This window comes from Schistocerca serialis, chromosome 2 (assembly GCF_023864345.2).
Source record: "Schistocerca serialis cubense isolate TAMUIC-IGC-003099 chromosome 2, iqSchSeri2.2, whole genome shotgun sequence".
Lineage (NCBI taxonomy): Eukaryota > Metazoa > Arthropoda > Insecta > Orthoptera > Acrididae > Schistocerca > Schistocerca serialis.
This window is the reverse complement of record NC_064639.1, coordinates 1,121,739,239-1,121,764,802: the sequence shown is the minus strand read 5'-3', so window position 1 is coordinate 1,121,764,802 and position 25,564 is coordinate 1,121,739,239. Positions and strand designations below refer to the sequence as shown.

The window sequence follows — 25,564 nt, the reverse complement described above, 5'->3', positions numbered from 1 at the left end:
GTATTCCGGAATAGTTCCCCATTCGGATCTCCGGGAGGGCACTGCCAAGAGGGAGGTGACCATGAGAAAAAGACTGTATAATCCACAAAAGCATAACGTTCTACGAGTCGGGCCTTGGAAGGTCAGAAGCTTGAGCGTGGTAGGGTATCAAAAAAATCTGAAAAGGGAAATGCAAAGGCTCAGTCTAGATATATTAGGGTTCAGTGAAGTGAAATGGAAAGTAAACAAGGAGATCTAGTCATATGAATATGGAGCACTACCAACAGCAGCAGGAAATGGTATAACGGGGTAGGATTCGCTATGACTAGGAAGGTAGTGCAAAGAGTGTGTTATTGTGAACAGTTCAGTGATAGCGTTGTTCTGATCAGAACAGTAAACCAACACCGACAATGATAGTTCAGGTATGCATGCGGACGTCGCAAGCTGAAGATGAAGAGATAGAGAAAGTATATGAGAGCATTGAAAGGGTAATAGAGCATGTAAGGGAAGATGACAGTCTAATCGCCATGGGGAACTGGAATGCAGTTGTAAGGGAAGGAGTAGAAGAAAAGGTTACAGGAGAAAATGGGCTTGGGACAGACAGTGACAGAGGAGAAACACTAATTGAGTTCTGTAATAAATTTCAGGTAGTAATAGCGAATACTCTGTTCAAGAATCACAAGAGGTGATACTTGGAAAAGGCTGGGTGATCCGGGAACATTTCAGTTAGATTACATCATGGTCAGAGAGAGATTCCGAAATTAAATACTGGATTGTAAGGCATACTCAGGAGCAGATATACACTCAGATTACAATTTAGTAGTGATGAAGAGTAAGTTGAAGTCTAAGACAGTAGTCAGGAAGAATCAATACGCAAAGAAGTGGGGTACGGAAGTACTAAGAAATGACGAGATACGCTTGAAGTTCTCTAAGTCTATGGACACAGTAATAAGGAATAGCTCATTAGGCAGTAATATTCGAGAAGAATGGACATCTCTAAAAAGGGCTATCACAGAAATTGGAAAGAAAAGTGAATGTACAATGAAGGTACCTGCAAAGAAACCACTGGTAACAGAAGAAATACTGCAATTGATCGAAGAAAGAAGGAATTCAGAAACATAAGTCGCTGAGGAATGAAATAAATAGGAAGTGCAGTGAAGCTAAGACGAAATGGCTGCATGAAAAATGTGAAGGAATCGAAAAAGAAATGATTGTCGAGAGGACAGACTCAGTATGCAGGAAAATCAAAACAACCTTCGGAGACATTCAAAACAAGGGAGGTAACATTAAGAGTTCAATGTGAATTCCACTGTTAAATGCAGAAGAGAGTGCAGATAGGAGAAAAAATACACTGAAAACCTCTTTGAGGGGGAAGATGTGTCTGATGGGCATAGAAGAAGAAACAGGAGTCGATTTAGAAGATTTAGAAGCCAATATTAGAATCAGAATTTAAAAGAGCTTTGGAGGTCTTCAGATCAAAAACGGCAGAAAGGATAGATAGCATTCCATCAGAATGTCTAAAACCATTGGAGGAAGTGCCAACGAAACGGCTATTCACGTTGGTGTGTAGAATTTCTGAGTCGGGCGACATACCATTTGACTTTCGGAAAAATATCATCAACGCAATTCCGAAGACTGCAAGAACTGACGAGTGCGAGAATTATCGTACAGTCGGTTTAACAGCTCATGGATCCAAGTTGCTGACAGGAATAACATACAGAAAAATGGAAACGAAAACTGAGGATATGCAATTCGACGATCAGTTTTGGCTTTAGAAAAGGTAAAGGCAACGTAGAGGCCATTCTAACGTTGCGATTGTTAACGCGAGCAAGACTAAAGAAAAATCAAGACATGTTCATAGGATATGTCGACCTGGAAAAGGCGTTCAACAATGTAAAATGGTGCAAGATGTTCGAAATTCTGAGTAAAATAGGGGTAAGCTACAGGGAGAAACGGGTAATATACGAGTATAATATGTACAAGAGTCAAGAGGAGAAAATAAGAGTGGATGACCAAGAACGAAGTGCTCGGATTAAAAAGGGTTTATGTCTGCACATCGAAGAAGTAATGTTGGAAATAAAAGAAAAGTTCAGGAGTGAAGTTAAAATTCAAGGTGAAAGAATATCAATGATACGTTTCGCTGATGGCATTGCTGTCCTGAGTGAAAGTGAAGAAGAATTACATGATCTGCTGAATGGAATGAAAAATCTAATGGGTACAGAATATGGACTGAGAGTAAATCTAAGAAATGGGATGGTAATGAGAAACAGCAGAAATGAGAACAGCGAGAATCTTGAGATCAGGACTGATGGTCACGAGGTAAATGAAGTTAAGGAATTCTGCTAGCTAGGCAGCAAAATACCTAATGACGGACGGACGAAGGAGGACAAAACAAGACTAGCATTGGCGAGAAGAGAATTCCTGAGCAAGAGAAGACTACTAGTATCAGACATACGCCTTAAATCGAGGAAGAAGTTTCTGAGAATGTACGTCTCCAGAACTGGATTGTATGGTAGTGAAAGATGGACTGTGGGTAAAATGGAACAGAAGAGAATCGAAGCATTTGAGATGCAGTGCTACAAACGAATGTTGAAAGTTAGGTGGACTGATAAGATAAGGAATGAGGAGGTTCTGCACAGAATCGGAGAGGAAAGGAAATGTGGAAGGCACTGACAGGGAGAAGGGACAGGGTGATAGGACATCTGTTACGACGTCAGGGAATGACTTCCATGGTCCTTGTGGGAGCTTTAGAGGGCAAAAATTGTACAGGACGACAGATATTGGAATACATGCAGCAAATAATTGACTAGGTATGTTGCAAGTGCTGCTCTGAGATGAGGAGGTTAGCACAGGAGAAGAATTCGTGGCGGGCTTCATCAAACCACTCAGAGGACTGATGACCCAAAAAAAAAAAAAGTCCCCAGACCCATTCAAAAAACTAAAAGTGTCCGGATTTAAAAGCGTGCCAAACGTGGTTCCGCATAAAGCTGAGAGGCGGTCTTTCAAATACTGAAACGACCAAGAAACGGAATACATAGTCTGTGGACCTGCAAGCATGTGTGAATTTTACAAACATAGTTTCTTGCAGTTCACTGTCTCTCACTAAAGTATTGTTAAAAGTGAATTGATTCGTCTGTTCACATGTCTGGTTAATAATGAATAAACAATATTTATAACTATTCTCCATTTACAGATACTCTCCTCAAGTCACAGTACAATGCACGGCGAAGGGTCCTTCGCACCAATCAATTATTTTCTAAAATGAATCTTCACTCTTCAGTGGATTGGGCGCTCAGTTGAACTTTCTGGTGGATTAAAACTGTGTGGGGTTCTTGCACTCGAACGTGGGACCTTTACCACTCTCGGGCAAATGCTCTACCTACTGAGCTATCCAAGCTCGATTCCGGACCCACCCCTAACAGCTGTATTTTTTCCAACTGCTCATCTCCTACCTTCAATACTACACAGAAGTTCTCCTGCTAGCTTGCGGCAGTAGCTGTCTTGTTGGATCGGATACTGCGGAGACCCGTCTTAGCCAAAAACGTTCCTGGGGGTGGGGGGGAGGGCGAGGATGGAGGGGGGAGGGGGCTAGAAGAGGGTCGTTTGCGGAAAGAATTATCACTATGCAGCGGAGTGTGCTTCTGTTACACTCCTGCAGGCGCTATATGGACGTTCTGCGATTCTAGCAGCGTGTCTCTGAATTAGTTTGATGCCTGTTATCTTATCTACCAGATAAGGAGTGCGATCGCTAGAGGATTGCTATAGAATCGGTCGCACTGCCATCTTCGAAGCGATTTCTTTGCAGATGTACTACCCTTTCCCAGAACCCTTCCAAGAAATATAAGTTTTCGATTCCTCTTCCCTAATACTAATATCACGAAATGATCATATATTTATCATCTCTTAGAACTACCTGTGAATACCTACGCAATGCTAATAAGTGCTTAAGACATTCACCTCTAATCTTTGAACTAGGTAATATCCACTTCTCTGTCTCTTCGTTATGGACGTTATTTTTCTTTGGCCCACAATTAAATAGAGCTGCCATTGCAACGAGCAGTAATTTCGCCCAACTTTTCTTGCATTACCATATGCTAGACCAACATTGACACTTTTCCTGCATCTTCAGTCAACAATCTCGAAGTGTTGAAATAATTTGCATATGTTCAGAACAATAGAGGTAGTACTACATTTCGTTGGGGCACACCGGATGCTACTTGTGTTTCTGTAGAACTACGTCTTCGTTGGTAGTCGACGAAGTGATCATGTCGAGCTCCTTTCGGAGCCTAACAGTTTACCTGCACTCGTTGTTTCCAAAGTCTCCACCAAATTTACAACCATGATAGGTTAATGACTGTAGTTTCCCGGAAATACCGTCATCTAACATAACTGCCGATTCACTTCGTATAATTATTTTTTGTATTTTCATTAAATTATTTTGCACCTATTTAGATGTGGTTTGTGTACAAGGGACACGAATGATTTATTTTCCTTTTCCTTGTACAATCCCAACTCGTCCGTATCACCTTCGTTCCTTAAACGTCACGAGCCGCGGAAATACACTGAGGAGCTAAAAGATAAAGACCACCTTCTTTACTGTCTTCGTCTACTTTTGGAACGTGATTCAACAGCGATTCTCCGTGGTATGGATTCGACACACAGATCATACAGTTTCCGTAAATTACGGACCGATGGTACCTGGGCTAGCTGCTGGCGACGGATAATATCCCAGATGTGTTCTTTAGGGTTCAGATTAGGAGAATTTGGTTGCCAAACATCAGCATTATATCACTATCAAGCTCCTCAACCCACTGCGCCATAGTTCTCGCCTTGTAACACGGAAAATTATGCTGCTGGAAGACGCAGTCGCCACGAACACTTATTCACAGATATCTGCTGCGCCACAGTATTCTTTAATCTATGTGTAATGTATCGTTTTACGTTTGAATTAAGCTCAACTCTGTTTAAAGAGTTTACCGGCTCCAGCTTAGCTAACTTACAGTGTTACTATTGTTTATTCCACCGTTCTTTGGGACGAGTTGTTTGGTTGCTATCTATTGGTAATCTCCTGTGTTGGAATTTAAGAACGTTATTTGTGCTGATTATATGCAATGTCTTTGCTACTCACGATTTATATCTTCGTAAGTTCTACTTTGCTGTCTGCTGTTTCAGTTTACTACGGACGTTGTTGTTTAACCGTCTTTCATACACTATCTGACGAACGTGGCATTGCCGGGTTCTTCATTTCGCCAATTTTCTGTTGGAAAATAAAACCAAAAATGAACTATATTTGTAGCGTAATATCGAAAAGTTTCATTTCAGTGTGTTGGTGAAATCACCTTTGAAATTATGAAACATCCGCACAAAGAAATATGCATAATGTACAAATGTACAACGAGAGCTGCTTCCTTTGTCTACTACGCGATTTTTAAACGTTTCTATGGCAACTCCTCTTCACAGCTCTTTAGACGGATGTTGTCTTCGCTTACATCCGTTTGGGAGTCGCAGTTGAAAGCCATCATACATGGCATTTTTTCAAATTGGACAAGCCTTCCTATGACTTTTGGCTACTGTTTATAAACACCAGTTCTCTTAACTGAACTGAAATATATTTCGGAAAGTAATGATTAAAACACTTCAAATGGAAGTTTCAGCAAGGTATTGGTTGCCTTTACAGTAACAGGTAAGCAATTAATAAGAGCACATGAGAACTTGAACAAGTCTCTAAAAAAGGCTACACTGTTTCTTCAACGACATACAGCATTTGAAAAATGAACATAACTTTCATTCAAATGTAGCGGAGATCTCAAACGTAGATAGGTAAAACAAAAACTATCACAATGTAGGCTGTCGGCCATCAAGGCATTTGTTGAAAATAGACGACAAACACTACACATACACACACGCACGCATATGTAACTCACACACACACACACACACACACACACACACACACACACATACACACACATGACTGCAGCCTCTCGCAGCTGAAGTCACACCGAGTGTGTCACTCAGCATCTCCGCTATATGGTGAGTAGCTACTTTCCTTTTCATAATATTGTTACATTCTATCCTGTATTTTGCGCTGTTTGATTTCATGCAAACGTGTTATTTGTTCACTAGTCGCTATTATTTGTAAAGTGTTCTGTAACGACCGATCTCAGGAGAGCGTCGTCCTTAGAGCAGCAGAATATCGGCCACTGATCTGACACGGAGTGTCTGTCGTACTGGATGGTTCCTCAGTGGAGATTATCGATAACAAGAAATGTCGGTTCTTCTGCTCATCAAAACAGTCCGCTTCAGAACGCGGCTGACTTCACCAGGCTGGTATTCCTCAGTGAGTCCCTGTGTTCCTCGGAAAAAAATCCAAGTCGTGCAGGATCACCGTCTACAACATATCTAAAAGCAGATATCTAAGACTTACTATAGTTTCAACTGAAATAACTCTTTAAACAGGTTAATTACGTGTCTCAACGTTTGGAATGTATTAGGTTTACAACTTTGCTTCCGCCGTTTTGCAATAGATGGCGGTAGCGCCAACTGGCGTTGCAGGAAGTAGGTAGAAAGTGAAGATAAGGCACATGTAAACATAACGCCATCAAGTATTAGTCTGTCTGTAATTGCATCCTAAAGATTTCTCTATCGAATATGTCACCTTACGAGCCCAGTTCTCGGTTTCTGTGGGGAGTTTAAATTTTCTGATTTAACATCAAGAAATCACTTCTGATACTCATGAAGTGCTGGATAAGAACTATGGTGAAGCACATATTAGTGAAATTATGTGTAGGAAAAGGTTCCAGCACCTCAAGGACGCTGATCTTGATGTCGAAGACGGGCTTGGCGGTGAAACAGAGAAATTTTCTGAAGTTACTGACACCGACGGAAACAATCAAAGCAGATCGGTATCGAAAGCAGTTGATGCTTTTGAACCGAATACCGAAAGAGAAATGGCCTTCATACAGCGATAGACCAGAAAATTTGATTTTGCAGCAAGTGTTCGACCCCATGTCACAAAAGTCATTAAAACATACTTGGAAACGATGAAATGGCAAGTCCTACCCCACCCGCCGTATTCTCCTGGCATTACTCCCTCTGACCACCAACTTTTTCGATCAATGGCACATGGCCTTGCTTACCAGCACTTCCGGTCATATGAACAAATGCAAAATTTGAAAAATTCATAGAACTTCTCAAAGGACGCCCTGTTCTTCCGCCACGAGACTGGTGTGCTACTCGAAAGGTGGTACAATACTTTGAATTGCAAATTTTTTCTAAGCTTTTAGCAGTACTGTCTCGAAGTTAAAGAGAAAAGCGACAGAAGGGAGGCGTAGACATAACACAAGATAAGAAATGGAAGAAACTGAGAGTTGAAGCCACGGAATTGTGGGAAGCTATGTAGGGCAGGTGAAGAATTAAGTGCATCGGAAAAACTTACCAGAAGGAGAGTTTGGTTGATGTAAAGTCATCTTTGACTAATTAATCTGACACTGAAAGGACCTGTAAGGTTATTAGGATGGCTCGTCGTAAGAGACGGCTGTAAACGATGCGAGAGAAGCTTTCGCAGTTCAACGTCTTACTCACGCGTAGGAGGCGCGTCTGAATGTTGTCTAGCGATACGAGAAGCAGGATTCCTAGACCTCACATATTTGACGTCAAGGCAGGATTCAACAATATCCAGTGCTTTGTCAAATCCTTTTCGCAGTACCATATCTCCCATCTCATCTTCTCTTCTACACTTTATCTTCAAAGTCATTTCTCATGTGTAGCCCTTCTATAAACTTCTTCAGTAAATCAGCTCTCCCTTCTTTTCTTAGTAATGGTTTGCAATGTAAACTCTTGATAATCAAACAGCTGCTTCTTTTTTCTCCAAAAGTCACCTTCATTTTACTGTAAGTGGCATGTATTTTACCTTTAGTCATGCATATTCTTGCAGTCTTGAGTTTGTTCCCTATCAATTCCTGCTTAGCCATTTCATATTTACAGTCAATCTAATTTTTAAGATGTCTGTATCTCCTTTCACCCATTTCACTTCATGCATTTTTATATTCTCTGTTTTTGACAATTAGATTCAGTGTCCCCTGTGTTATCCATTACTTCTATATACCTTAACTTTTTATCCATTGGAGCCTCTCCAGTCACCACTATTTCATCTCTCAAAGTTATCCGTTCGTATTTTGTAGCATTCCTTTCCCCTACTTCCTCGAAAGTTGCAAAATGCTCCTTCTGAAACTCGCAGTAACTTGTCATTCTTTTAGTTTAGCTGTGTTACATTACCTTCCCTCCTGTTTTCCGCAGTTTATTTCGTTTTATTCGGCGGTTCATAACCAATAAATTGTGGTCAGAGTCTACGTTTGCTCCCGGAAACGTCTTACAGTTTAAACTATGGTTCCTAAATATCTCTCTTTCCATTAAATATTCAGTCTGAAACTTTACAGTATCCCCTTATACAACCTTCCATCACGATTCTGAAAACAAGTATCAGCGATGATTAAACTATTCTCTATGTAAAATTCTATAAGGCAGCTTCCTGTTTCGTTCCTTTCCCGCAGTCCACGATATCCTGCTATTTTTCCGTCTCTTCTGCTTCCTTCTGTCGAATTCATGAGAGTTAAATTCTGATCTCCATTAACTATATGAATAATATCCTTTACGTCATCACACAAGCTTGCACTCTGTTCATCTTGTCTGCAAACTAACTTTACTACGGTCGTGGATGTTGACTTCGTGTCCGTCTTAACTACGATGAGATGTTCACTACGCAGTACACAGTAGATTATTCGCATTCTTAGTTTCTTACTCAATATTAGTCCTAATCTCTTTTAGATTTTATTTTGATAATCCTGTACCAATCCGACCATAACTGCTGTTCTCCCTGTCACTTCACAAATTCTCTCTATATCTAACTTTATGGACATGTCCTTTATCACAAGGTCCTTTATGTTTCTAAAAGACAAAGCTTTCATAATGTGCAGTGTTTTGCCCGCATGACAACTTGGCGTGAAGTCCTATTTATAATGAACACTTTCCATAACAAAACGAATTATAATACCTGAAGGCAACAGCAAAGCCTGTCGAAACCTGTTGTTTTAAAAAAAGAATCATTTACGCGATCTTGGCTTCAGAATTTTTTGGCTAGATATACAGATGCCTCTTTCTGTTTTCTCAAAATGAGAAAATTCATTCAGTTTAATCATTCCCCTTTATGAATTATCGAACCTACCTACCCGACGAAGAGATCTAACAATCTACGGTGCAACACATAGAATGCCAGTCATATTTTCCCTGATGACGACATCCACCCGGGTAATCACTGCCCGGAGATACGAATGGGTAACAATTTACGTCCCTAAATAAAGACACACAGTAGAGCTGCATGCATTTGTGAAACAGGATAAGGGCTGTAGTTTCCAATTGCTTTCAGAATTGTGCAGTACCTCCTCAGCAAGTCAGTCACCTGCTGACAAGGCTGCTCTCCTCTTCAGAAACTTCGAGCTAGTCTGGTCTCTCCACAGACACTCCTCCTTTATGGTTGCACCTACGGCTCTGCTATCTTTAGCGTTGTGATACGCAAGGCACCCCATTTCGGCAAGGTCCATGGCTCATGAGAGTGGGGGTAGGGTATAATTAAGACATTGTAATTTTTGAGGAAAGATCTTGAAGTATCAGTGTAACGGAATGAATAATGTCACGAAATGAGATTAAATGATTAACATAATAAATGCTAAACATACAAACGGAGAGCAGTTGAATTAAATCAGTTGATTTGGAGAGAGTTAGCTTAAGAAAAGAAGACATCGAAAGTAGTAGATGGGTTTTGCTGCTTGGGCAGCAAGATAACTGACGATGCGGAAGTAGAGTGGACATAAAACGTAACTTGACAACAGCTCGAATGAAAATACTGTATTTATGTTGCCTCCAAAAATTAATGCAGTCCTTAAGTGGTACGGAATTTGACTAAAATTCATAATATATTCTCTATCTACATACGTAGTTAGCAAGTGTGCGTATTGTGCATGGCGGAGGGTCCCTTTTATCCCTACTAATCATTTCCTCTCCTGTTCCACTCACAAACACAGCGAAGGAATAACGTCTGTTTTCAAGCCTCCTTGCGGCCTGTAGCTTCTTCTTATCTTAACTTCATGGTCCTTACATGAAATGTAAGTTGGCGGCAGTAAACTCGTTCTGCAGTCAACTTGAAATTTCGATTCTCTAAATTGTCTCATTATTCTTTCGCTAAAATAACGTCATCTTCTCCGTGGGGCTGCCCATTTAATTCCAAGCAGAATATCCTTAATAATCACGTGCTGATCGAACCTACCGGTAACAAATCTAGCCGCTCGCCGTTGAATTGCTTCGATGTCCTACGTAAATGTTGATGTATTTCCTCTATCTTAACGAGCGCAGAACGTATGTTTGGAACTTAATCCATCTAAAATGCAAGCACTCTTAGTCGTTCACAAAAGTCTTGTTACCATGTAGTGCAGAGAATCTCTTCCACCCTTAATGCCAACAGAAATAATGTTTTTTTCTCTTCTACGAAGAATAAATAACTTACTCAAACATGAAACAGTGGGTAGAGCTGAAATCTACGAACTCATAGAGATCCTGGAGCATATATTATCACATAACTGCTTCCTGTTCAACAGTAACTTTTACATTCAGGAAGGTGGAGTGGCAATGATTATTAGTCTTGTAGGCTTACTAGCAGACATATATTTGAGACTCTTGAAAGCAACGTATTTAGATCTCAAACTCAACTGAAAAATAAGCTGCTGGATTTCTCATTCTGTTCAATGGAAAAGTGAAAGAAATACAAAATTGATCCAAAGAACTTAATAAATTACAATAAGAAATTCAATTCACTGTTTAACAACAAACACCAAAGACATAAACTATCTTCATTTAACAGTCTCACATAAAAATCTAAATTATAGCATTCAAATTTTCAGGAAGCCAACAGCCACCAACATTACCATATGTAACTTCTCTTGCCATCCAGACAAACATGAAAAAGCATTCTTCAGAACAATGATTAATCGCATGCTTAAAATCCCAATGGACACAAGTAAAAGACAAAAAGAGACAGAAATTATTAAACCAATTGCCTTTAACAATGGGAAAACTACAACTCACAAACAAGAAGACCACATTTACAAGCCCGTCCTTCCTAGGGGAGATTTCCCACCAAATTGCCAACCTCTCAAGACATACAACACAAAAATAAGTTTATTCACTAAAAATAAAATGCAAAATAAAATCATACATAGTACCAAAACCATTATAAAGTAGTATCAAATGTCAGGTGTTTACAAAATCACTTGCAACTCATGCCTAAGCTTCTACTTTGGAGAAACTGGTAGAAGTTTCACAACAAGATTTAAAGAGCACATGGATAGACTCTGTCTTAACAACCTGAACAAATCCAACTTTGCCTCACATTTTGCCCAACACGATCATTCTGCAAACAGCATAGAACACAACCTCCAAATACTCAATTTTGCCAATGAAGGCATAATACTTGACATTCTTAAAGAAACTGAAACATTTATCACTATCCCTGCCCCCAAATCTTCCTCTTCTCCTAAACCCTCTCTATCCATCTCTTAAAATCCTAATTACACTGGAGTCAACTCATTATCCTACCACACAATAAATACTGTACTATATTCCTCAATGTGAATGTCATATACTGTCAACATAAATCAGTAGTTTTGTACATATTACCTTTAGCTGCTATAAACAGACTCTGCATTTACTAATATTCCAGATCATGCTAATGAGGGAAGGAAATAAATCAGCAGTTCGTTTGAAATTTTGTTCATGGTTTAAATATGAAGTTCATGATCATATTAACAGCTGCATTTAATTACAAATACTATAACTTTTACACATATTGTCTCTAGCGGAAATAAGAAGACTCTGACTTTCATAGTATTCCAGGTCACGTTAATGTAAGAACAGAAATAAGTCAACAGTTCGTTTGAAGCAATGTTCTTGTTTGTAAATATAAATTTCATGGTGATGCAAACAGCTTTAGTTCATTACAAATACTATAACTTTTATGCATATTACCTCTAACGGAAATAAACAGAATATAGAGTTCATGATCACACAAACAGCTGCAGTTCATTGTAAATACTGTAATTCTATATTACTTTCTCCTGGGCATTCTTCTTAATGCCACTCTTGAATAAAGTATTGGCTCATAAACTGACTATGTTACACATGAATATACGAATCGAAATAGGACTTCAGATCACTTGAAGTTTGTTCTTGTAGTAATTTATTTATTTAATTTATTTTAGGATCTCATGTTAACGCCAGTTTCGATTAAAGTGTTTGCCCATTTATCGACTTTAATACCTGCAAACAAAAACAAATAACATCCCTGAGTGAAATAGGCCTATGTCACATCTTTGTGTCACGATCTTTGTAACAAGTAACAGTTGTATAGCACATGGCGGATGCTGGCAGAGTTTCGCTGTCACAGTGTATATGCATACATGTTGTGTAAAAGCATGTGATGTGGTACCAAGTGGCCACAACAATGGAAGTAGACTGATGAATACTAACTAACAAAAAAAAAAAGAAAGAAAATAAAAGAAAGTCGCCCATACTGCGGCAGTTATAACAAAACTAAATTTTTCTATCCAAATCGACACATAAACAATACTCATGGCGATGACTTTAAGCACATTCCGTCTTCTTGTCATAGAGCTAGCACCAAATATTATGCTTGAAATAGACATGTAACTTCTGGAACACCATCTGAAGATTAACCTGAAAAGGTTCGGAAACCGATTAATGAAATGGTAAACGACTATTTAAAAAAAGAGACTGGTTGCAGTTTTATGTATTTGCATTGAATAAACATTCCAAGTTTCTAAAACGTCCCTAATTGATAATCTTAAACTAAGGTAAAATCCTCTGTGTATAATCAATAACACTATCAACTTCTCTAAACAATTTTCTACATCAGGAACCAGCCCTTGTCGTAATCTTCCACAAAAAAAATTCCTTCCAAAAGACATTTAACGGTCCACCTTCTGTCCCAAGAGCCACCTCTCTCATAGACTAGTTTGCAGCTCACGCTCGTCAATTCCCACTCCATCACAACTGTTCCCTTCTCAATGTTGGCAGAGTTAATTTCCGTTCTTTCGTAACAGCCAGTGTTATCTTCTCCTCTTTCTCTATCCGTTCCGCTTCTGTAATACTAACACATGTATTCAGATGTGCAAAATTATTCCTATTTATCTTAATACCCTGTACTGTTACCATTATTATTATTTTTAATGTCAACTGTTATTCTTATTGTTATTAGCGCCAATTATTATTCTCATTATTAGTACCAACTACTATTATTGTTGTTGTTACAGCTATTATTACTATTATTAAGGTTATATTATTATTATTAGTGAATTCCCACAATAAACGGAAGACGTTAAGCAAATAACTCAGTCAGCTTTTCTTTAGGTCTTTCTTGTTGTTCCAATAGACTTCCATTCTTTCCAAGAAGTTTGTTTACGTTCTTTCAATCACCTTAGTCTATTTTTTTTTCTTTTTTTAGGTTTCTCTGATCTAACTTTCCACTTGTCTACTATGCGTCTGAAGGTCTCTCTTTCTCAAATGCCGGTTGGTCTCTTGTTTGATTTTTTTTGGTTCTTTCGAGTTTCATTTAGTCAAGGTGTTTAATTGTTAAATGATGTTACATAGTCTGTTATTCTTCTTGTCAGTCGCATTTCTGGTAATCTGTTGAAATGACCAAAGAATTTCGTTTTCCTTTTCTTAATGTCGATTTCGATGTTTGAAAACTTTTCTGCTGTTTTGATTGATTTTAGTCTGTAACCGTCTTGGGTATGCCTAGCTCCTAATATTTTGTGAATGACCTTTCTTCATTTTGATTTATTGAAGTTCTTGTTTCCTGTTAAATGCAAGGGTTTTGCTTGCCTAGAGGACTGCTGGTTCTGTGACCCTGTTGTAGCACTGAATTTTTGTCTGTCTTGAAATGGCTTTTTTGTTATAGAGGTTTTCGATTAATCCTAATGCTTTTTTGACTCTTTGGATGCAATTTTGCTGTGAGAGTTTTTCAAGGTCTGAGGGTACGACGAATGCTCCGAGATATTTAAATTACGGGATCCTACTGAATTGATCGTAAATAAATTTTCTCAAATGATATCTGTAACCCCCCTTTTTCTGTACATTATTAATTATCTCGAACTGTTTGGCGGCAGTCATTTCGTCCACTTCCATTATCACCAGGTCGTTCGTAAAAGCGAGGTAAGGTATGCAGAGGTTGTTTTTGGAAGAGCCCAGTATGATTAGCTCATAAAATCAATGTTTCTTTATTTCTTTCTCCCATTCATCCACAACCTTGTCTAGGACGACGTTAAACAGAATAGGAGAGCGTCCATCTCCATGTCTCACACCCGTTTGAATGTCAAAGCGTTCTGAGGTTTCCCCCATATATTGTACTTTAGATTTCGGGTCAGTTAGTGTTTGTTTTGTGAGGTCTCATGTTTTGGAATCTAGTCCTCTGTCTTCTAAAATCTGGAATAGGGAGGGCCTGTATATCGAGTCGTATGTCTTTTTGAAATCTACTTATGTGCATATTAGAACTTTTTTTTCTAAGGACTCCAATTCTGAGGGTGGTTTTGAGGTTAAAAATTTGTTCTGAGTATGACCTGTTCGGTCTGAATTCTTATTGGTTTTCTGCTACTTTGTGTTCTAACGGCTTTTGTGCTCTATTCAAGAGACAAGCTGATAGGACTGTGTAGGCAAGAGGGAGATCTCCCTATAGTTGTTTACGTCTGATTTCTTACCTCCTCTATGTAGTGGATGGATTAGAGAAATCTTGCAGTCATCCAGGATTTTTCAGCCTGCCAGATGTTTCAGATTGTTTGTATAACTTTGTATGAGTTTGGACCTATACTTTTCCAGAGTGCAACTGCAATTCCGTCCTCCCATTATGCTTTGTTGTTTTTAAGTTTTTTTGGTATTTGAATAACCTTCTTCTTGCGGTGATGGTGACGAATTTTGTGTTGTGATTTCTGAATATATTTTTGGGAATCTTTCTTTCGGTTCCGGACAATTTAAAGGCGTGAAAAATAATTGACTAGATCTTGGGATTTTTCTCTTATGTGAGGGCCAGTTTAGCGCCTTGTTTCCGTAAGCAGAGATTCTGTGATGAGTGCCCTTTCATTTTCTTCGCAAAGGTCTTGTAGAGGTCGTGTGGGCTGTAATTTCTGGAGTTGTCTTCACTTGACTCCAGTTGGTCACTAGCATACTCTTGTATGTTTCGTCTTAAAATCTTCTGCATTATTTATTTCTTAAATGCGGCCTCACATTCTTGATTCCACCAAGAGTTTTTTTTTTTTTTTTTTTTTTTTTTTTTAAGAGGGGTCAGATCTTTCTCTGTTTCTACGATTTTAGTTCGAAATTTCGCCACATATGCTGCAGGTTGTTCTTCCGATTTTCCTGTTATTTTAGTGTTTTTGTTTTTGTGTAGATAAAATTTTTGGATCACCGGTGTTTTGCTGATGAAATTTATTTTAGATATAAATGTAATTATGAGTCTGGTTAAATAATGACCCGAATCGATGATTGCACGCCTGTATACTTCAAATCGTGAATATCTTTTTGGTAGTCGTACTATATTCCCACATGGTCAGTCACAAATTCTCTTAAATGATGTCTTGGTGATGCTCATGATTTTCTGGGCTTTTTCCAAAGTGAGGTTGCCATAATTTTTAGGTTGTATTGTTGGGATAACTCAATAACTCATGTGGCATTCTTATTGGTGAACTTGTTTGCTGGATGGTCTCCCACAGCCCTCTTTCGTTCCCTGCAAAATTGGGCATTCAAACCACCGAGTAGAACTTTTACATCATCTTTTGGAGTTTTGACCATCCCTCTTTCAAGTTCGTCCCAGAACTCTCCTGTTTTTTTCGTGGTCTTTTTTATTGTCACCATTATTTGTTGCATGTACGTTAATTAAACTGTAGTTTTTGTTTGTGTCTTTGATTATTAAGGTCATTAATCGGTTGCTGATTGGTTTCAAATATTTGATTGAATCAAAAACTTCTGTTTGCAATGAAGGCTGTGCCACATAGTGCTGCCCCTTTGCCAGTTTTCTTGTTTGTTCCACTACTGAAGATTCTGTAATTATTGTAGTCTGTCGTTTCTGAAAAAGTCAAGCGTGTTCCTTGAAGAGTGAGAATTTGAATTTTCTGCTTCGTGCGTTATGCTTTGAGATTGTGTTCTTATATTGCTCGACTGAGTGTCATTATTATTATTATTATTATTATTGTAAATGGATTTGTAATATCGTTAGTATGTGTTGTTCATGGTCAGATGTAAGAGGGCGCTTTAGGCACCCAATCTGGTCAGGCTGAATAAGCAGTAAATAAATAATACTACCTGGTGGGAATTTAAAACACTAGAGTAGTGATGAAGAATGGGTCGCGCTAGTGTTCTATCCGGGGTCTCTTTTATAGATGACTTACACTTCCCTGAAATTCTCCCAATAAATCGAAGTCGACCATTGACCTACCCTACTACTGCTTAAAGTGCTCTTTCCCTTTCACATCACTTCACAAAGCTAAGAATAGGAATTATCCGACGCAACCGTGGCAAGAAGCAGAATACTAAGGCTGTATTGGAACGTTAAGGGATTGTTTTTCCCATTCTGCATTAACTTACATTTTCTGCATGTGGAGCAATCAGCCTTTCATCACACCGACCAGAAATTTTGTGTGAGTTATCTTGCATCCTCCTACAGTCTCCCAACGGCGACATCGTCCCGTACAGAACAGCATCAGATAACAGCCACAGATTGTTGTTCACCCAGTACGTCAGGTCTTTGTGTATATTAGGTTGTCAGAAACACTCTGAAAAGGATGTTGCAGGGTAGGCTGCGCTGAGAAATAATTGATAAGAAAACATACAATACGTTATGTCGTTTGCGGTTTAATTAGCATTGAAGTTAGCCAGTCACGCCGTTGCGTGAGCAAAGTGAAGGGTCCCGCCATTGATGGTGTCACCAAACGTGTTCTACATTTGGTTTCCTAAAACTGAACAAGAGGGCGAAACAAAAATTGGGCATGTAGGATAGTACGGATCGAATACGAGCTAATGCTGAGCAGTCTCGTGCACTGTCATCTACGCCATATGAACAGCTGACGTTAAATGTATGTGGCAGCCACTTTAATTTACGCTCCCAACGGCCTGATCTGCTAAATTCAATGCTAATTTTATCGGAAACAGCAGAAAAAAATCGAATTTTTTCTTAACAGTTATGTCGCAGCTCGACTTACCCTGCAACAATCTTACGAGCTTTTCAGACTGTTTATGACCGCCCTGTATAGGGAACAAGAGCAGTCTCATCATAATTCCCTGCGGCACCATGGCGATTCCCGTGTCTTTGGTGAACACGTTGAACACTAACCGTCGAAGACAACACACCGTGTTCCATTACATAAGATGTCTTCGAGTCGTATGCTCGGACCTTCATTATCAGTCTGCAGTGAGACACATTGTCAAACGCTTTCCGGCAATTTATCAATATGGAATCTGCCTGTTGCCCTTCATCCGTGGTCCGCAGGATGTCATGTGAGAAAATAGCAAGCTGAGTTTCGCAAGGGAGATGCTTTGTAAATCCGTCTTGACTTGTGCACAGATGCTTTCCCATCTCTAGAATATTTATCCTATTCGAACTCATAATATGTTTAGTTGTTCTGCAGGAAACCGGCGTTAAGGATGTTGGTCCGTAATTTTGGAAGCACGTTCATTTACCGTTCTTACGAGAATGTAAAGGAGTAACGTGCGCTTCTTTTTGGCTCTCTTGTAGCTGTGGGCTTTAGATATTTTGACCATCCAACTTATCAACAACAGAGCTATTCCATAAAACAGAAAAACAATTAACTAAGGCTTGCTAAAGCTTCAGGAAAATCGAGATTTTACCCGCAGTCAAGCCTTTTCACTTTAAAAGCTATAACACGCTCAGATTTCTGGAAGCTCCTTGATAAGAAATATGGCTGCCGTTTTTGGTTAAAGTAAGTAACTGATGAAAGATGATGAAGAGAACTTCTGTTAAACAGAAATTAAAATAGAGTCGGTTTTGCAGCGACTTTAAGTGCCCATGACTAACTAATATAAATTAAAGACATGGAAATTAATGACACAACTGTATAGGATGATACAGCTGGATCTGGCCACCAAAAACATATCCAGAACGAGTAAATACATGAAGGTAATGTTTTCGCTATGTTCTAGAGGACAACGTGGCAATATCGCTCACGTGCGTAATTCATTTTTATTTTTTATAGTTGATCAATTATTTCACCTAATTTTCCATTTCTATACTTTTCCTGTGCCATTGGGAGAATTCAAACAAATAGTAACCAGACAACATCTCCACAAACCACTGTCTACCAGCACTAAATTTCTTCAAACACTCAATTCGCCTCTCTGCGACCGTAGCGGTCACGTGGTTCCAGACTGAAGCGCCTAGAACCGCACGGCCACACCGGCCGGCTTTATAATTCACACTGGACTCGCATTTGGGAGGACGACGGTCCAAAACCCACGTCCGGCTACCTCGATTTAGATTTTCCGTGTTTTCCTAAAACGCTTCACCAAAATTCCGGGATAGTTCCTCTGAAAGGGCACGGCCGATTTCCTTCCCTACCTTTCCCTAATGCGATGAGACCGATGATTTCGCTGTTTCGTCGCTTCTCTCACATCAACCAATGAAACGTTTACGGATATGTTACCAAATGTAAGCACACTCTTCAGTAAGATTCGAATCGTGCTGTGCTGTTGAAGCCCACTGGTCCGTGCTCTGTGATAAAGCGTTCCAACACATTTCATCCTCTCTACATTTCACTCCATCAACGGCTTCCCGCAGATGACTTTTCAAATCGATTAATGTTCACCGAATGGCGTCTACGAAAACTGCAAAGTGATGCGTAGTTTGTAAGCAAGACTTGTTTACAGATGAAGCCTCGTTTACAAACCATGTCCAAATCAATCTTTGCAAAATGCGATACTGGTCGGCTGAAAAGTCACGCTGGCTGTGAGAGGTGAATAAACACCTATGTTATGTCGTGAATGCGCAATGTGACCTTCTCAACAATCCCCATCTTTAGCCCGCCTTTGTTTAAGGAATTCTAAATCAAAAGTATCTACAGTTACTAACTGCTGCCTCAGTTATTGTTAGACATAGCTAGGATCGGAGTAGACGATTGGACACTTTCTTAGAAGAATATTTGGAGATCGTTGGATAGGTATGTAGGGAAACAAAAACGGTTTACTGGCTCAACAGACTTGGTATCTCTGGACTTCTAAATTAAAACTAGAAGTCCACAGGTAAACGTCGATGACTCCCACAAACGCGAAATGCCGCGTAACACTGGCCCGTGCTGCGTGAAGTGTAGACGAAATTCAGGGTGCAGTATTGTATGTTCTAATCGCTTTATAGCATGTGTCAGTCCCCATGGTCAACAGTTTGAGTATTTTATATGACAGTCATAGAAAAAGACGAGAACTGGAGCTGGGTTACCTGTATGCTTACAGTAAAGTAGACGTTCCTAGGACAACTCCTGCTGGCGGGACGGTGGTTTGCGGCTGTGGTATATTGTTACTATTTGATCAATATCCACAGGCCGTTGCGTTTATGGTACCCTCAAAAGGTCTTTCCAATACCACAAGGGAAAGTATAGTTGCATCTAAACGAAAACTGTCATAATTTGACAACTATAAATGTTAAAACTTACTTACACATGTAGTTATATTCGTCTTGTTGTACGCAATATGTGATATATATTGTTCAAAGGGATTTGGAGAGTACGTGAATTAACGTCCGGCATGTTTAATCTATTTTGACATAGACGGTACCTGTGGTCTTAATGCGTGGCTTGAGACCTTCGCTTTCAATATGTGCCACAACTAAAATCATTCGCCATGTATTGTCTGTGTCCTGCGTTACTATGTCAGGTGACTCCCTCAAAAGCAAGTGACGACCAGTGTTTTGTAGGGAGTTACACAAATGGCAGCCGTCATTTGATGCGCTCTTTGGATTCAACCAAACATACGCAAAGCGACGTCTTAATAAAATGCAAGTTGCAAGGGCGGTTTATTTGATCCCGAAAAGGATGGACTTTCCGTCGTGCTGCTGCAGGCGCCAATGTCTCTCCGTCTGTCATCAATAGGTTGTTGACACGTTAGAGGGAGAGAGGTCAGTACACAAGGCGAGTTGGACAATGTCGCTGACGCACAACACGTGAAGAACGATATTCGGCCGCCTCTGCGTTACGTTGTCGCACGTATACCACCAGAATACTGTAAGATGATCTCAGAAGGTCACTGGAGCAGCTGTATCCGATCAGACTGTCACGAACAGGCTGCGAGAAAGGACCGTACGTCCCAGAAGTGTGATCCAGTACCCCGCATCATATGACAACATCTTGCAACTCGCCTTCATTTCTGCTGCTCCTATGTCAAATGACAACTTCGTCACTGGAGAGAAATGTTATATTCACAGATACTCTCTGACTCAAGGTGACTGTCGTTTTCGCGTGTGCAGACCCGTGGTGAGCGTTGCCTCCCAGATAGTGTCGAGGAAATCTACAGATCTCCAAGGTCCTGTGATGTTGTGCGGAGGCATCAGTGTTGACTGTCACACAGATCTTGTCGTTTCCACCGTCACCACAGAGTCCATCGAACGGATTCTGCTGCGACATGTGATCGATGCTGCATGCGCTGGAGGTCCTGAATTCTTTCTAATGCCAGGGATCATGTGGCATGCGTCAGCAGGAATGTCTTGCGAAGCCTAGACATTGAAGTAATGGAATGACTGGGGCTAAGTCCCAGCCTAAAACCCATCGCCAGTATGTGGAACATACCTGACAGACGTTTTCGTGTTGTCCTGTTCCAGCACAAACTCTCCAAGAACTCTCATAGGCTCTCTCTGAAGAATGGGAATTGACTCCACTTCGTAGACTTAAGCGGAGCATAACACTTAGATATCAGGTAATGATAAATATTCAGGAAGGGAATTCAAGCTCTCGAAATCCGATGAAAAGCATCCAGGGTGACGGGATGATTGATTGTTTCCGCTTTGTTTTCGACACTTTTCGTACGCTTGAGTTATTTTTTATAACCGATCGAGGATGTAATGATGTTTCGTGATGTGCTTCGTATTTGAAAGATAGAGGTATAATTTGGTAACACACCCAGCCCTCAATTATTTCTCCAGACGCCCGATTTCGTGTTCCTCTAGTTCTTTTTAGCAGTGTATTTTGGGTGGGCTGTCTGAACTACGTCTTCGTGTATAAACAATTAAGGAACATATGCTTGGGCTGCAATTCTTTTATTTGGTTGTGGTAAGCTGAGCGTACACAATAAATTATCAACTCGTAGTGGTACTAGAGTAGTGCAGCGGTGCGAACACCAGAGGCGAGGCGCCTGCAGCTGGACTCACCAGCGGGTCTGGGCAGACGGCGGAGACTCGCGACACGGCCCGCTCGCGCTCCTCGGCATCCGCTGCTATCCTCACCAGCGACACCTGCAGCAAAAAAGGCGACAACGTCCGTAGGTTAGCAGCAGACCGGACTGTTTTATACCTAAATAGGCTACAGGAGCATCCGATCCTCCAAGATATACTCCTACTAGGAATCGTGTCGATGACATATCGGTGTTGCATGGTGATGGAATTCTGAAGGATAAATGATAATTAATTGAAACTCTCAGCTGCCGACAGGTGTTGTTGATATGCGTCAACAGGGACAACTGAAAATGTGTGCCCCGACTGGGGCTCGAACCCGTGATCCCCTGCTTACATGGCAGACAAAAATGGTTCAAATGGCTGTGAGCACTATGGGACTTAACTGCTGAGGTCATCAGTCCCCTACAACTTACAACTACTTAAACCTAACTAACCTAAGGACATCACACACATCCATGCCCGAGGCAGGATTCGAACCTGCGACCGTAGCGGTCGCGCGATTCCAGACTGTAGCGCCTAGAACCATTCGCATGGCAGACACTCTGTCCAACTGAGTTACCGAGGACATAGATGAATAGATGAGTGAATGGGCAAATATTCTTTAGGAACGCTACGAATGTAGGTTGTGGACAGTTGGGAATGTAGGTCTCACGGGAAGCGTGCACGGAGTAAGTCCCTGCAGGCACGCTATCCTCTGTGTCCTCGGTGGCTCAGATGGATAGAGCGTCTGCCATGTAAGCAGGAGATCCCGGATTCGAGTCTCGGTCGGTGCACACATTTTCAACTGTCCCTATTGACGTATATCAACAACACCTGTCGGCAGCTGAGGGCTTCAATTAATTATCATTTATTCTAGAAAATCTGCACGGTCTTCAGTGGCATCTGTTCTTTCGAGAATAGTTACTATCTTCATATATATATATAATTCTGGAGGAAACTCGCATTTGTGGACAGTGTCCCAAATTCTACTCGACTTTCGTATCTAGTTTTCCTGAATAAGTTAACCAGAGGTTTTGAGGTACAGAAGGACACAAATAATTAAGTCAGCTGAAAAAACGATAACAATGATAATTGAGTATGGCTCAAAGGCTTTGCAATTGGAGGCCACCTCGGTGACTTCCATGTCCATACCCTAGCCCAGAAATCATACTGGGGAAACAGGACCTATAGCTTAACGTAGAATTACAACAACGGGTCGTTCGTGACAAATCTTGGCAACTTCTTTTCTTATTACTTACTTATATTAAATTTCTTCTTGATTAGAATTTAATATACAAGCAAAATTTTCCGTTTCGTGGAACTGAAAAAAAGTAATAATACAGTAAATACAATTTTGATGACTGCGATGGGCGTTCAGTAAATAATGCAACACTTTTTTTTGACCAGTTTCCCCTGAAAAATTTTTTAATTTGTTGTGGGACATGGTGAAATATTTCTGCTTAAGCCCCTATTGCTTCACGAAGTTCCCTTAGGTGACGGCGCTATATGCAGTCTCCAAAATGGCGACTGTAACGCAGGTGCGTTCCATGTAGAGAGCTGTATTTGAGTTTCTTTTGGTAGAGAGCTGTATTTGAGTTTCTTTTGGTGAAAAACCATAGCACTGCAAATATTTATAGGCTCTTGCAGAATGTCTACGGAGACATGGTAGGAGACAAAAACACGATCAGTCGTTGGGCAGGCGCGTGTTCTTATCGCAACAAGGTCGCGAAAATCTGTCTGATCTCCCGCGGTCCGGCTGGCCGCACATAGCTGTGAATCCTACTATGTTGGAACTCATTGGAGCTGATGGACGGCTCACAATCAAACACCTCGGTACTCAGTTGGAAATCTCTGTTGGTAGTGCTGTCGCACTCGTCCACCATATCTGTGACAACCAAGATTATAAATATAATGCCTTCTTTATCACATTTATCACGCCTTTTGAAACTTGCTTTCGATTACGGAATAGGGTACTGACACTAACATGCAGCCCGAGTGGCTGACTAGGGGGATATGAATATCGCGTAGAACAAAGTGAGAATTACATCAAAATGTTAGAAGCAGTCACACTTGAGTTGCAGCAGCTCATTACAAACAGTACAGTAAGGCGTTTAAAACGTTACTAGTAAGGTAAAACGTATCTGGTACGCAAATAGAATACCTAATTCTCAGGATAAAATTAAAACCATATGGTCAGTAGCGTTCTCGCTTCCCACGCCCGGGTTCCCGGGTTCGATTCCCGGCGGGGTCAGGGATTTTCTCTGCCTCGTGATGACTGGGTGTTGTGTGCTGTCCTTAGGTTAGTTAGGTTTAAGTAGTTCTAAGTTCTAGGGGACTGATGACCATAGATGTTAAGTCCCATAGTGCTCAGAGCCATTTGAACCATATGGTCAGTAGGGAAGGAAGTGCCTCGTTATCAGCACCAGCTTCAGGATATAGTGTCAGTGCGTGGTAGAAATGTTTCAGTTACTGGTAAGTCGGATATATGTGCTGCATTTAATAGTCACTTTCTGAATATAGCAAGTGATTTAAACATAAGCTTAGTTTCTACAGGGAATCATATAACTCCATTAGAAAATAGCTTTCTGAGACTATCTGTAATATCCTCCATGATACCGACAGGGGAGAGATTGAGTCAATAATTTAATCACTAAAGACTACGGACTCTCATGGTTATGAGGGGTACCCAGTAGAACACTTAAGTACTGTTCTGTGTATGTTAGCCCAATATTTAGGCACATCTGTAACTTTTAGGAATGGTGACGTTCCTGGCTGATTAAAGTACTCAGTAGTGAAGAAACTTTATAAAAATGTAGAAAGGGGTAATGTGGGCAGTTTTAGACCTATTTATTTGCCATCGGTGTTTGCTAAAGTTATTGAAAAGGCTGTATATACAAGTATAAGTGATCATTACAGTTCACATAATTTGCTGTGAAATGTACAGTTAACAGTTCCAAGTGGTGTAACAACTATTTAAATGCTGTATTCTCGTTTCTCTGTGAGGCCTTGAACGAATTAAATAAAAGGTTTCGAGCTTTAGGCGTTTTCTTTGATTTACGTAAGGCGTGTGAATGTGTTGATCACAAAATATTACTGCAGAAGTTGGACCATTATGGGATAAGGTGAGTAGCTCAGATTTAGTTCACCTCTTACCTTAAGAAGAGACAGCAGAAAGTCATTCTTCGCAGTGTTCCGAATGATTACGGCGTGGAGTTCCAGTCGGGCACAGTTAAACAGGCGTGCCCCAGGGGCCGGTGCTGAACCCACTACTGTTTCTTAATTTGTATAAAGGATATACCCTCAAGTATTACAAGTGGTTCTAAAATATTTTTGTTTGCTGATAACACCAGCTTGGTAGTAAATGATCTTGAGTTGCAGTACTGACACATCAAATAGTGCAGTACAAAACGTGAGTTCACAGCTTGTAGAAAATAAACTGATGCTAAATCACAGTAAGACTCAGTTTCTATAGTTTTTAACACGCACTTCGACAAAAACGGACCTTTTGATTACACAGAATGGGCATATAATTAGTGAGTCAGAACAGTTCAAATTCCTAGGCGTTCATATAGAAAGCAAGCAGTCGTTGAAAGTTCATGTTCAGGATCTCGTTCACAAACTAAACGATACTTTATTTAATATTCGATCAGTACATGAAATTAGTGATAGTTCAACACAAAAAGTTGTCTACTTTGCGTATTTTCATTCGCTAATGAGGTGTGGTATTATTTTTGGGGTACCTTTTCTGATTCAAAAAGGATATTTTTGGCTCAGAAACGTGGGTTCGAGCAGAGTGCGGTGTAAGTTTCGAACCTCTTGCTGACCCCCGTTCAGCAGACTGGTAATTCTGACACCGGCCTCTCAATACACGTTGTCTTTAATGTCATTTTTTGTTAAAAATACTAGCTTATTCCTGTTAGCAGGTTCCACTCAGTTAACTCTAGACGGAAATCCAGTCTGCACTTGCAACGCTCCCCGTTGACTCCATTGCATAAGAGTGTGCAGTAGTCTGCCGTATCCATTTTCGATAAGCTGTCACAACAATTAAAAAATAATAGCAATAATCCACGCACTTTCAAGTCCAAACTGAAGAGTTTCCTC

General features: G+C 40.3%; 1 protein-coding gene across 1 annotated transcript in view; it reads right to left on the bottom strand.

Annotated features, from left to right (window-relative positions):
- The window catches only part of LOC126456655 (reversion-inducing cysteine-rich protein with Kazal motifs-like), a 219,090-nt gene that overhangs the window by 44,799 nt on the left and 148,727 nt on the right, over positions 1–25,564 (bottom strand). Inside the window, exon 3 of the mRNA XM_050092399.1 lies at positions 21,461–21,544. Within this exon, the coding sequence (XP_049948356.1) occupies positions 21,461–21,544 (84 nt within the window). The remainder of the gene's footprint in view (positions 1–21,460; positions 21,545–25,564) is intronic.